The 12385-nt window shown below is 40.9% G+C and overlaps 1 protein-coding gene across 1 annotated transcript in view; it reads right to left on the reverse strand.

Annotated features, from left to right (window-relative positions):
• Positions 1-5752: 5752 nt before the first annotated feature.
• The window catches only part of PGGT1B (protein geranylgeranyltransferase type I subunit beta), a 57270-nt gene continuing 50637 nt past the window's right edge, over positions 5753-12385 (reverse strand). Inside the window, exon 9 of the mRNA XM_045020992.1 lies at positions 5753-6430. Coding sequence (XP_044876927.1) covers positions 6249-6430 — 182 coding nt within the window. The 3' untranslated portion in view covers positions 5753-6248. The remainder of the gene's footprint in view (positions 6431-12385) is intronic.

A 12385-nucleotide genomic window follows, 5' to 3' on the forward strand; every position in this document is an offset into this window, starting at 1 on the left:
AGGCTCTGAGACTGGCTGCCAGGGGGTGTGCAGACAGCTCCTTGCTGCTTCAGGCAGGGCAAGAATGCTGGAGTGTGGGCCACTCACCTGTCCCCACGTAGTTGATTCCCTTCAGAATACAGCTAGAAGGTAAAGAGCACTAGTGTAAAGGTTAGCTGTAGTGTAGTTCCTTACACAGGTGGAGGGAGAATTAGCTACCCCTTCTTATTACGGAGAGCTCCAAAGCACACAACTATGTTAGCAAAACCAGAGGGATGGGACACAGGAGGAGGGAGAAGAACTGCAGCTTTAAAGGCGTTAAACATGGAGGCGTTAAGAAGGAAGAACCTGTCCTATCCCTTCTTTCCCCCAACCCTAATACATTTGTGTGTTACCCACTGGTAAAGGCTGAGAATGTGTGACTTGTACAGTGATGGTTGCATTGAAAATAAATTATCATGCTCCATAAATGAAAACCACATTCAAATACCCCTTTAGCCATTCCTCATGCAGGAGACCCTGTAAGTATGTTCCTTGGCCCAAATGCATCATATGCACTTATGCCATAAAAAGGTCCCCTCCCAACGTAGAGTTCAACACGTGGCACTCAGAGTTACTGGAGCATATTTATGTAATTCAAATCAAATCCAAATTCTACCACCACCACTTCATCAACAGCTCAAAAAACCCTTCTTTCCAGCTATTTTTTTTTCCAGTGCTCACATTTTTTACACACAGCTGCCACCATCCTGCCCCCCATTAATGGACTCATTAAAACCTACACTGCCTCTTCCAGTACATACAAAGTGCTGCAATGATAGTCATTGTCTTTGCCCACCATTAATCTGATCGTCACCCTCCACCAGCTCCCCATCCCCACTCCTTCAAACCAACATGTGGCATAAGCTATCAAACTGTGAGGTATGACCAAGAGGTGAAACACCTTGTTTTGTATCATGCTGTAAATGGCAGATTACACTGGTTTTTAACTATAAAACTGATTACGATTATTTTCTTTCCCATGTGCAGCCAGTACATTAGTTTTCCAATGTGTTAAAGGGTGGGAAGGGTTATGGGAGCTTGCTACTCAGGTTGCAGAGGGGAGGAGGATATAAACCCCTGTGCAGGCTACTCCCAAATGCATTAGTGCTCCTTCCCCACTCCACAGTACAGCTGATGCTGCTCCTGGCCTCAGCTTATGCTCCATTGCCCTCCTAGGACTAGAAGGGCCTCAGTTGCTCTTCCAGCAACTCTAGGCTCTCCGTGACAATAAAATGACTGGATTCATTTTTCTTTCTTAAACACTAACTACAGCAACACTTGGAGAAAAAGCACAGGCAATAACTCTTTAGGAAGTCTTCCTTATTTCCTATTGTCCATCATGGGATTAATGAAACCATTCTCTGCAGCATCTAATACTACTACTTTGCCAAGACAGGCTCAGCAGTTCAATAGAACTGGTCTACTGTAGCATAGCAATTATGTTCCTGTGTGAATTACAGTTCCCTAGTGGCCATTTAGAAATGTACCAAGATTCTTATCTTTCTGCACAGAAAATGTTTCCTAGTTGATATATTGTCATGAACATCTGAATAGTAACTTTGTTTGTTACAGTGATGGGGACCCCACAAAGTAGCTGCTTATCTGAGGGATCCCCCGTCTCTCCCAGCATGACTGCTACATTCTACATCATTTGGGGCACTGGAGCCAGAGTCTCCTCTAGGTATGTCAAAAGCAGCTTTTGGAAAGGCATTCTCCATGAGGGCCCCAGCCTTTGGAAATCATTTTCACTGCCCTTCCATCTAATAACCTGAAGCTTTAGGACACCCTGCAATGGAAGTCTGTAGCTTTGGGGGGAGAGGAGGAGAAAGAGTTTATAGGATCTTAGGTGGGGATATTTCAGTTTTGGGTACAAGCCTCATTTGTGCAGAGACATGTGGCTGGTTTAGTTCTGCTCTCTCTTGGCTTGTGTTTTAGTTTGTCAGGGCTACCGAGAGCGTGGGACAGGTATTCTTTACGTTGTCTATGTTGAAATCGAACTCTGTTAGAAATGTCCAGAGTGACCTGAAAACATAGTGATGTCAAATGTACTTATTAGCCATATGTATTAGAATTGTTGATTGGCCTGTTCAGACCCCTCAGGCTGGGTAGCCCATATTTATAAACTAGCTGAAAGCTCATGCTGTCACACAGGTGTAATTTGTTAAGCCATGTGTGTAAAAAGTTGGAAATGCTCTGGCTGGTAACAGACTGCAAATGCCAGTGATGATTGAACCTGGAGAATATTCTAATCAAGAGCTCTGAACCAAACTTGTAGTTGTTTCCGTAACTCCGCACTGACTCAGACATTCTAGGCTCCAGAGTGCTGTTTGAGGTTATGATGTGTGCTGGCTGTGTTGATTTGTGTCTGGGGAGATTATAGTGGTAGATTTGTGCAGGTGGCATTCGGGCCAAGTAATCCATCATATGTGCAGTCTCTCTCATTCAAATAATAAAATTGCTACATGCAAATTAGCTATAGAATAAGAGTGGTAATTGGTTGAGCAACCTCTGACAGCCCAATGGTCTAGGTCGCTTGGCATGGCATAGCTACACCCTTGTGCTGTACAGCTACATTAAGGAATGTAATTTCATAAAGTCAAAATGGCTGAGCACTTAAAAACTCAACGGTAACAGACTGAATCCCAGTGACGATTGAAGCTGGTGATATTCAGAACAAAAAGCTCTCTCAACTATGTTTGTAGCTGCTTGTCACTTCATACGGTCCCAAAGACACTTCAGAGTGACATTCCTGGACTCCTATTAGATGGATACACGTATATTTAACAGTAACATTCCAAAGTGTTATGTCATGATGTCTTCCACCAACTATGTACAAATTCAAAGATTAAGGTTGCTAGGGAAGCCTTAATTTTCAATTTTTCACATTCCTTTAAAAGGTTTTAACTTCCTTGGTCTAAGGAAGCCAATTTCAATTTCTGTAGCAGGCTGTGAAATCAGTACCTCTGGCCTTCTGTAAATGGCTCAGAGGTAAACTGAAATTGCGGTAGATGAGAGGTTACAGCTACCAAGTTACCACTCTGCTCCAGCAACAGGAATTTTCAGCTGCTGAAGATTAGTAGGTAAAACACACACACACACACTGCATCATGGCCAGGAGGAGGAGTTCGTAGCAGGGCTGCTTTAGTTCTGCATTTAGGAAGGTAAATCAAAATGTTCCTTTGTACATGCAGAATACCCACCATCACAAAAACAATGAAAGGTCCTGGTTCAATTATAGTAGTTGTGCATAGTAGTACTGGGCAGTTCTGCAGATATTCTCTATCAGTACTTGATAAACTGGCAGCCATTTGTAATCTTGGGCAAATTAACTTCTCCACACCAATGTTTCCCAATCTGTAAATGGGAGAGAACTACACATTCTTGTAAAGCAGTTTCAGTTCCTCCCCTGAAAGGCACCATCTGCAAGTGTCAAGTATTATTGCAAGCTTCCATCAGAATGGAGAAGCTATTGTCAAGCCTGTTTTGCACCTGTCTGCTTACTATTTATTGTGTAAGTAAGTGAATACATTCACTGCTTATTTAGGAATTATAGCTTCACAAGTTTATAAACAGATTCTGTGAAAAGTTGAGCGTTATTATAGCTGGACAGAGTTGTTTGTTATGCTTTCAAGCTACATTTTCAGCTGCTCTTCTGGTTACATAACTGTTTTCAGCAGATCTTAGAAGAGTTTCCAGGTTCTTCTCCATTTATGAATTCTCAAGAATTTCATATGGACAAACATTTTCTTTAATCAAGACACTTGCTGACCAAGGAAGAAAATGCAGGAAACAATTCACAGTAACATGAAATTTATATTTATGTCTACTAGCTTCAATAGTTTTGGAAATCAGAATCAAAACAGTTGCTTTTCTGGATTGTTTGGTGCCCATCGTTTGTCAACTTTGAGGAAGATTGGGACATTAAGAGTGACAAGTCATGCATGCCAAGTTGGCTGTTTGCACAGAGGCAGATCTTTGTCAATTTAAAAAGATTAAGGTTTCAAACTGATCAAAGTAATTAGTCTCAATGAGAGGCAAAGGCATGAATAGTTGAGAGACTTAAGAACAAAGCCAAAGGAGTTAATGGGGAACAAATGTGACTTTATAATAATGTTTTGATTATTCCAACTCAAGAGAAACTGAAGCCTGCTGTCAACCATGCCCACATTCAGCCTGAAAAGATCTGGCTGAAGTTGTCTAGATGGAAAAGAAGAGTAGAGTAGAGTGAAGGAAGGGAAGGGGAGGGTGTTAAATAGTTTAACTGGCATGCTGCCATAGTTTAAAATATTTACTGCAGGTTCACTAGATCTGTAGCTGGTTTTCGAAGCCAAAAAAAAGCAAATGGCATATTTGCTGTGAGAAGTGAGCCAGTTTTCCAAAATTTAAAAATGGCTATGGATTTGGCCAGGACTCACTGTTTTCACTGGAGTCCCATTTCTTGCCGTTTTTCACAATGATTTTCCCTAGACTGCAATGCTAGATCACAGGCACAAGGTGTGACTCTTGTCAGCCATACATTAGAGAACCTTTTATGGATTATGCACTAGGGTCATGTGGGACAAAGTCAATGCAGGAGATGTCACTCCCCACGCAGGCCAATAAAAGGAATGCCATTCCATCACTTGCACCTACTTCCAGAACTAGCGCTAAGAACACTGGCTCAGAACTTAAGAGTGCTGCTCTTCTCAACTCTGCTGCTCCTACCAATCGTTGGGAAAAGTGGCGGGCTCTTGCCATGAGAAACCTGACAGCTGGGTCTCCAACAAGGGAGAAACGCTTTTAAGAAAAGCTACTTCCAACACCCACCCCCCATTTTCATCAGCAGCTTGATGCAACCTTAGAATGCCCCAGTGCTGCACTTTCCAATACCATGAGGAACTAAAGATGGCCATTGCCAGTTCCGTATGTGGAAGAGGACTACCCTCCTCATTCCCTTCTAATGAGTTGGAAAGGCCAGCCCCAGGGTCACTCATCCATCAGCACGAAGAGCCCAAGATTTTCTTTATCTTCTCCTCTTGGATCAGTTTTAGGCAGATATCAGGAGCATGCCACTTGTTTGGCCTCCAGCAGTGGCTCCTCAGTGAACAGTAAAGCTGGAAATCTGTTTTTAAAATGAGAATCTGTGGCTTTTTGATACACAGGTCAGTGAGGTAATAGCAAGGTTAGGTGTATCATGCATTTTCCTGCTGTATGTTTGTGAAATTTAAGCAATTGAGATGTGTCAAACTCAGAACAGCACCTCAACTGCGCCTCTTAATTCTAACACAACTAGACATTATATTGGCAAATGGCTGAAAGTGTTAAATTTATTTGACTTTATTTGGAATAAAGCTATTTTTAAAAAAAGCATCAAACAGTAATTATAAAATACAACCCTCTGCTCTTTATATTCAGACATTTTAAAGAGAATTTTTTCTCTGACAATGGAGAGAAATATTTTGAAAGAAAATCAAGATGTAATTGAACGGTATAACACTACCAACATTTCTGGCACTCTTCTCCAGAAACCCTGTGTGATGGCACCTTGCCAGATGGTACCTTTACCCCAGGATTCTGCTGGTTACTTTCCCCTCCCATTGTTAATGTAGTATATGCCAAAAAATTTTAATTAAATTCTGGTTAAGGTAATGAATAATACTTCATATTAAGCTATTACATCTGCCTAATTTGAGCAATACAAGGGGATTATGCAATTAATGTAAGAATGCCACACAACTTTAGGAAGCCTGTCTATATTGAATAAAATAATTTTATTTTTTGTTTACAAAGGTTATGGAAGCTGACATCTACTTTCAACTGAGACTTAACATAGGGGTTTCTCTACCTAAACATGTCAAACATTAAGGTCATTAAGAACTTTGTGAGGTTCAGTGCTATACTGTATGATAATATGTAAACAGATTTTGAAGACACTTTCCCCATTAAACTTTGACACAGTATGCACAAATTTTAAAAAATAAAATACAAATGAAAACAAATTTGCCTCAAGGGATTTCTTAGAAGTACAAGCCATTTCAGGAGCCTGCAGTGGCAAACTTCTACACAACTGAAATTTCCTTTTATCCCAGTGAAGAATAACTGGCTAAAGGCCATTCACTATCAAAGTGATGCCAGTAACATGGATTTGATTGTATGACTCCAGCACTTAAAAAGAGCACATTGGTTATACATGGCTTTTAACCCTGGGCTACAGTTACGCTACCAAACTAAGCTTGAGTCTAAATCAGTCATGTAGAGATGTGCACGTCATCTGAACACTGTTTAGAGTCTTTAGTTTTCCAGATCTGATGGAGGTGCTGAAGGCGCTCAGAGGTTCTTGTGCTTACATTCAGGGCTGGGTGAACTTTGCAAATGCCCGATTCCTCCATTAATGACAGGCCACAGATCCCAAAGTATGCATGCAAAGCATCTGAAAACAAAATAAAGGAGTTAGTTAAAATGTAAATGCTTCCTGGTGGATCATGCAGTAATAACCAACTGTTTCTGTGTTCCAAAACACCAACCAATTTTAAGCCAAGCCCTGAAAGATAAATGGCAAATAGAAGTTCCTAGTTATATTTTGCTTTATCTAATTCCAAATATAAAATAGTTAACCAAGCCCTACCGCACACCGAGTATGAGGAGATGGTCTGGAATGTCTGTCCTAAGATTAGAGTCTAGGAAGCACAGCTACTTTATTCAGTAAAGAGCTCTCCCAGCTAGCTGATCACATAAAAGCCTGAGAGAGTCAGGAGCTTATTTAAAGCATTCCCTCCCAGACACTCTAAAAATATTTCCTTCTAAAACCAGAGGAGGATTTTTTTAGCATAGAAAAATTACTCCTGTTACAGTATCAGCAACCTCTGTAGATGAGGGCATAGGTGATAGTTGACTGTTAATTAAAACAGCAAGATGTATTTTGGTACTAGCAGGTACGAAAAGGCAGAATCTGGAAAGTACAAGTACCACCATAACACCTCCACTAGCCCATCTAGGGGGATTTCTCTAATGCTGGGGTAGAAAGATACCTCTTATATGGCCCTTCCAGCCATATCAATGCTCCGTAACCTTTTTCGTTTCATTGTAATTTCACAATGACCAAACTGAAGTTTTTCAGAAAGATATCTGCACATACTCCAGCCAACTATCCAAAAGAAAGCCTCCTTATAAAGCATCATTGTTGTGCTCACACATCTCCTTCTGGGTGACCTCACTGAAAATGTGTCTGCCAGTGACAGCTCACCTCTGGGAAAACTCCCCAGGCATGCTCACTGAAATCCCTTTACAAAGTACCACCCGACTGCCCATATATGGCAGATTTAACCCAAAGGCTCTGAAGTTGTGGCAGGACAGTGCAGACTAATGCAGAATTTAATGCCAGCCAAAACATACTGACTGTGACAGCCTGAACTGTGCACTGCTTTTTCTATTTGAAGCAATAATAAATCTCAAGGCGTCTGAAGGCCAGGAGTTGTGGAGACAAATATTTTGTGAATAAGGCACACAGGCAGAAGACAACCACGGAACATAGCAAATGGATGAAGTATCATTTGCACTGCTTCCTTGCCAAATCTTAATTTAGGCTGTTGTACTCCAATAGCTTTACATTTAATGTTTTCTGTATGTTTGTTTTGTTTTCAGATTATTCTCACTCTCCATGTTTTATCAAGCTAATTCTTTATTTCCCATTTTCCTTCTGCCTCACCTGTGCTTTGTGTATGCTTCCAGATCACTCTCCTTTTTTTGTATTTTGTATTGCACTTTATGTCAGCTCAGCTACTAAGATAATGTGTGTGGTGTATAAAAATCTAGATATTGGTCTTGGTACTGTTTTGTGCCCAATATGGGGAAAGGGAAATATTTGGGCCCTATTCTCCTCTGAAGCTTTAACTGTGATGGGATTTACACACAAGTAATGAGGGGGAAATAGATATTAATGGAATTATTCATTTTTAATGAGCCAGTTGTAAAACCAAAAACAGATTTCTTATTGTTCTTGATACTTGTCACTGGGCAGCAGCAGAATTAATGCAAGACGGGGCAATCTTCTTAAATGCCTAACAATGTGAAAGCTTTTTAAACAAAGAAAAAGGTTGGCTTTTGTTTGCCTTATGCAAACACTAGGGAGAGTGTATAATTAATTAATAGAACACAGGCCTATGAGTCAAGTGTTCCTGGATTTCTGCAGTGACAGATTCACCAGACAAATCACTGTCTGTTTCCCCATGTCAGCAGCTACATGGGAAAAATAGGAATAACAATGCTACAAGGGTGTTGAAAGACTTAATTTATTGTGCTCTGAAACAATGATAAAGATGTACTCTGCAATCCTGTATGCACATATCTCTCTAGTTTACTAAAAATGGAATATTCTCCATTTTGTTGTCCTCAATTTCTGAGAATCAACTTGAAGTATTTCAGCTACAGTTGTACTTTCAGTGATTTTACACACACAGGGAGCAGGGTTTCTTATTTAACAGCCCAGGGATCAAGAGTTACACTGGTCCAAACTTGCAGCTTTGCAGATCAAAACAGCACAAGGATAATGAACTGCATCTTTCCTGGCCCACCTATCAACAGAATTGTTAAGTTCAATTTGCAGGGCCACCTATGCAGTCCTCACTATCTTCAAATCCTGCTCTGTTACAATGAAAGCAACAGGGTTCTATAATTTCACTGACAGCATGCTTTGAATTGCAGAAGTAAATGAGGACAGAATTAGGTTGGGAGAACCTTTACAACAGCAGAGAACATAGCCTGGGATCTGAAAGTCAGACTGAATTTCCAGGGACTGTCTGCAGTTAAAAAAAAAAAATCATTTAAACTGCAAATTTGATACAGAAGCGATTGACTCACAAATGTGGAATTTTATCATGCCATTTCTATAGTCAGTCATCCTTCAGAGTAGAACTGCATTTTAATAAAGAGGGATAGTCTCTTTTCAACTATGTCACTCTAGCTTTTCTTAAAAGCAGGAACAGGAACTTATGTCAGCAGCTACATGGGAAAAAACAGCCGGGAAAAAGGTGTCACAGTAGATGTATACAGCAATTGTAATTTTGTGAAGTCTTACATAGTTGATATTCAACAGCAGCAAAAAACAAAGGAAATATACTAAATTTGTTACTAGGAGACATCCAGGCTTTCGGGATGTGTACATTTCATGAGCTGCCAAGGTTAGTAGAGAGTTGGGCATACCAGCGATTTTTTTCCTAGATGCAGATCCTGCCAGAGTGATCAGGATAAAAAGTTCATAATCCCTGCAGTTCCACATTCAACCTGCCTGTTCCATTTTTGTGGTCAGGAAGAAAAAAAGTTTCACACGCATGCTCTCAAAAAAGAGGGACAGTTACAGGAACACAGCAGACATGCGTTGCAGGAAGTACATAGTGAGTATGTGCGTGCCCAATACAAAAACCAAAGTAGGAAAGTTCATTTTTACCCAAATTTCAGTCTTGAGTCTTATCTTTAATATAATGTTTTATAGTTTAAAATACATTTAAGAAACCTTTCATGCAGTTTAGCTTTTCAACAGGCTGCTTTTTTCTAGCGTATTAATAAAGCAAGAGGTGCATCTAGATAAAGAAAAGGGGGTTTTCAGTTCTCTTAAAATGGTAATGATTGATCTACAAGATGCATAGCAAATACAGCTACACCTCACAAGACTTCAATCAATGTCCAAAGAATAATTCTTTTTTCCCTGTACAATTTTGTCTGAACTCTTCCTTATTCAGCACAAAGTATCCTAGCTCTTCAAGGAAAAAAAGTGGTTAGAAGTTTGTTTAAATGGCTTTTAATGCAACAGGAGCACTCTGGAGCTCCTCTTGTACCAAGCTATAGGTCACTAAAATAATTAAACTAGTCAACTGGCTAGTAAAGCTGCATATGGGGGCTTGGAATGGAAACAATGTTAAATGTTAAATCTACACCAGAAAAGCTTGGGCACATCACAAGAATGATGCCATTTAGAAGGGAAGGAGGAGACGAAAAATTAAGAGGTAACAGAGACCTAATGAAAATACTGAGGTGCTACAGCTGTTGTGTAGCCTGGGGGAAAAAAAAATCCAAAAATCGCTTCCTGCTGAAAGTAGCATTCTGATAGCTAAACAATTAGCAAGGTTATAGGATGAAGGAAAGATTGCTAACAATCCACAAGCGCTGTTTGCCTTTCCAAGCATGAACAGTGATGGGCCATGAGTTTTAGCCTTGAAAGTACAGATTTACTCTGAGGAACATATGTAAAAGCAACATCTTACTCAATACAGCTGCTCCATATGCGTACTCAATTATTTTCTCTAACTTTACTTTTTATTTCTATTAGCACTGCAGATCCAGTTACCAGACTAATACTTTACTAAGGCCTTGTCTATATACATACATTGTACCACTTTAATTACACCAGAATAGTTAAAGTGATACAAAGCGTCTAGCATGGACACAGTAAGGAGTACAAAAGGTGCTCATACCAGTATAGCAATTCCTGTAGAGAAGGGGAATAAGCTATGCTGGCATAAAGCACTTTTATACCAATATAACAACTGTGTCCATACCAGGGATTATACCAATTTAAGTATTGTGGCGGAGGTGGAGGGGGGGAAAAAGGAGAAAAATCAACCCCCCCTACCCAATATATAGTTAAACTGGTATAAAGATTAAGTGTAGACAAGGCCTAGGTCTCAGTAAATTATACCCGTGCAAGCCCACGGAGCATGAAAACCAATGGGACTGGCTCAAGTACTACTGGGGGCCTCGTTTGAACTGCAGACTATTACTGGGGATCATGCATGAGAAGGAAAGAACTGAGCTTGATCCCCGAGAGTTTCTGCAGGACTGGCAGTTCCGTGCGAAGTGAGCTCATTTGATCTGGACACTGATATGATAAACACAGAATCTCACAACGCCATTATTATAAGACCAGAACCACTCTTTCAAAATTTTAAATACTGTATATGCCCATAAATTAGCTCTACTAACTGAAATATAGCTAGGCCGAAATTTCTGTCACATGAAGATACTGAACAGTTGCTGCCTTTATTATGACTACATTTTATCTCCTTCTCCTAAGTTTACAGACTGTTTATCCTCTCTATACTTTATCCTAAATGCTGCTCCAAGAGTTATTACCAGTGCAAGGTTTGTTTTCACATTCTGATACATTCCAGTATATTTTCAAATTGTAGCCAAGATCTGATTATCTATTACTGAGCTACCTTCTTCCTAAACATACATGGGCTCTAACAACTACACATATATCAAGCACATAATTAGGCATGGAAAGGGTTAATTGTTATTGATGTCAGTAAATGTCAATTTTACCATACACACAAATCAATGAAAAAATATTTTCATCTATAATAACTGAAATTTACACTTAGGCAAAGAAAGAAAAATGCTGATTAAGAAGCTGAATTTTATTTTAAACTCTCATCCACATTCATGGGGTAATGGTATACCCTGTGAGTTGTGATAGCTCATCAACTAGTAGCCCTCCAACTAGACTGTTTTAGGACCTTGTCACATGTACACAGGTCAGCAAAAAAAGACTTTAGTTTAGCAACAAGAAGGGGGAAAAGGAAAGTGTGGGCCCCTTACTGAATGAGGGAGGCAACCTAGTGGCAGAGGATGTGGAAAGCTAATGTACTCAATGATTTTTTTGCCTCTGCCTTCACAAACAAGGTCAGCTCCCAGACTGGGAGCACAGCATGGGGAGGAAGTGACCAGCCGTCTGTGGAGAAAGAAGTGGTTCAGGACCAGGGGCGGCTCCAGGCACCAGCACGCCAAGCGCATGCCTGGGGCGGGCAAGCCCGGGGGGTGCTCTGCCGGTCTCCGTGAGGGCAGCAGGCAGGTTGCCTTCGGCTGGTCCTGTGGCTTCGGCGGGCCTCCCGTAGGCGTGCCGCCGAATCCGCAGGACTGGGGACCTCCCACAGGCAAGCCGCCGAAGGCAGCCTGCCTACAGTGCTTAGGGCGGCAAAATACCTAGAGCCGCCCCTGTTCAGGGCTATTTAGAAAACCTGGACGAGCACAAGTCCATGGGGCCGGATGCACTGAATCCGAGGGTGCTAAAGGAGTTGGCGGATATAATTGCAGAGCTATTGGCCATTATCTCTGAAAACTCATGGTGATCGAGGGAGGTCCCAGATGACTGGAAAAAGGCTAATGTAGTGCCCAGCTTTAAAAAAAAAAAGGGAAGGAGGAGGATCCGGGGAACTACAGGCCAGTCAGCCCCACCTCAGTCCCTGGAAAAATCATGGAGCAGGCCCTCAAAAAAAATCAATTTTGAAGCACTTAGAGGAGAGAAAAGTGATCAGGAAGTCAGCATGGATTCACCAAGGGCAAGTCATTGCCTGACTAACCTAATTGCCTACTATGAGGAGATAACTGGCTC

Source organism: Mauremys mutica, chromosome 6, assembly GCF_020497125.1.
Source record: "Mauremys mutica isolate MM-2020 ecotype Southern chromosome 6, ASM2049712v1, whole genome shotgun sequence".
Taxonomy (NCBI): domain Eukaryota; kingdom Metazoa; phylum Chordata; order Testudines; family Geoemydidae; genus Mauremys; species Mauremys mutica.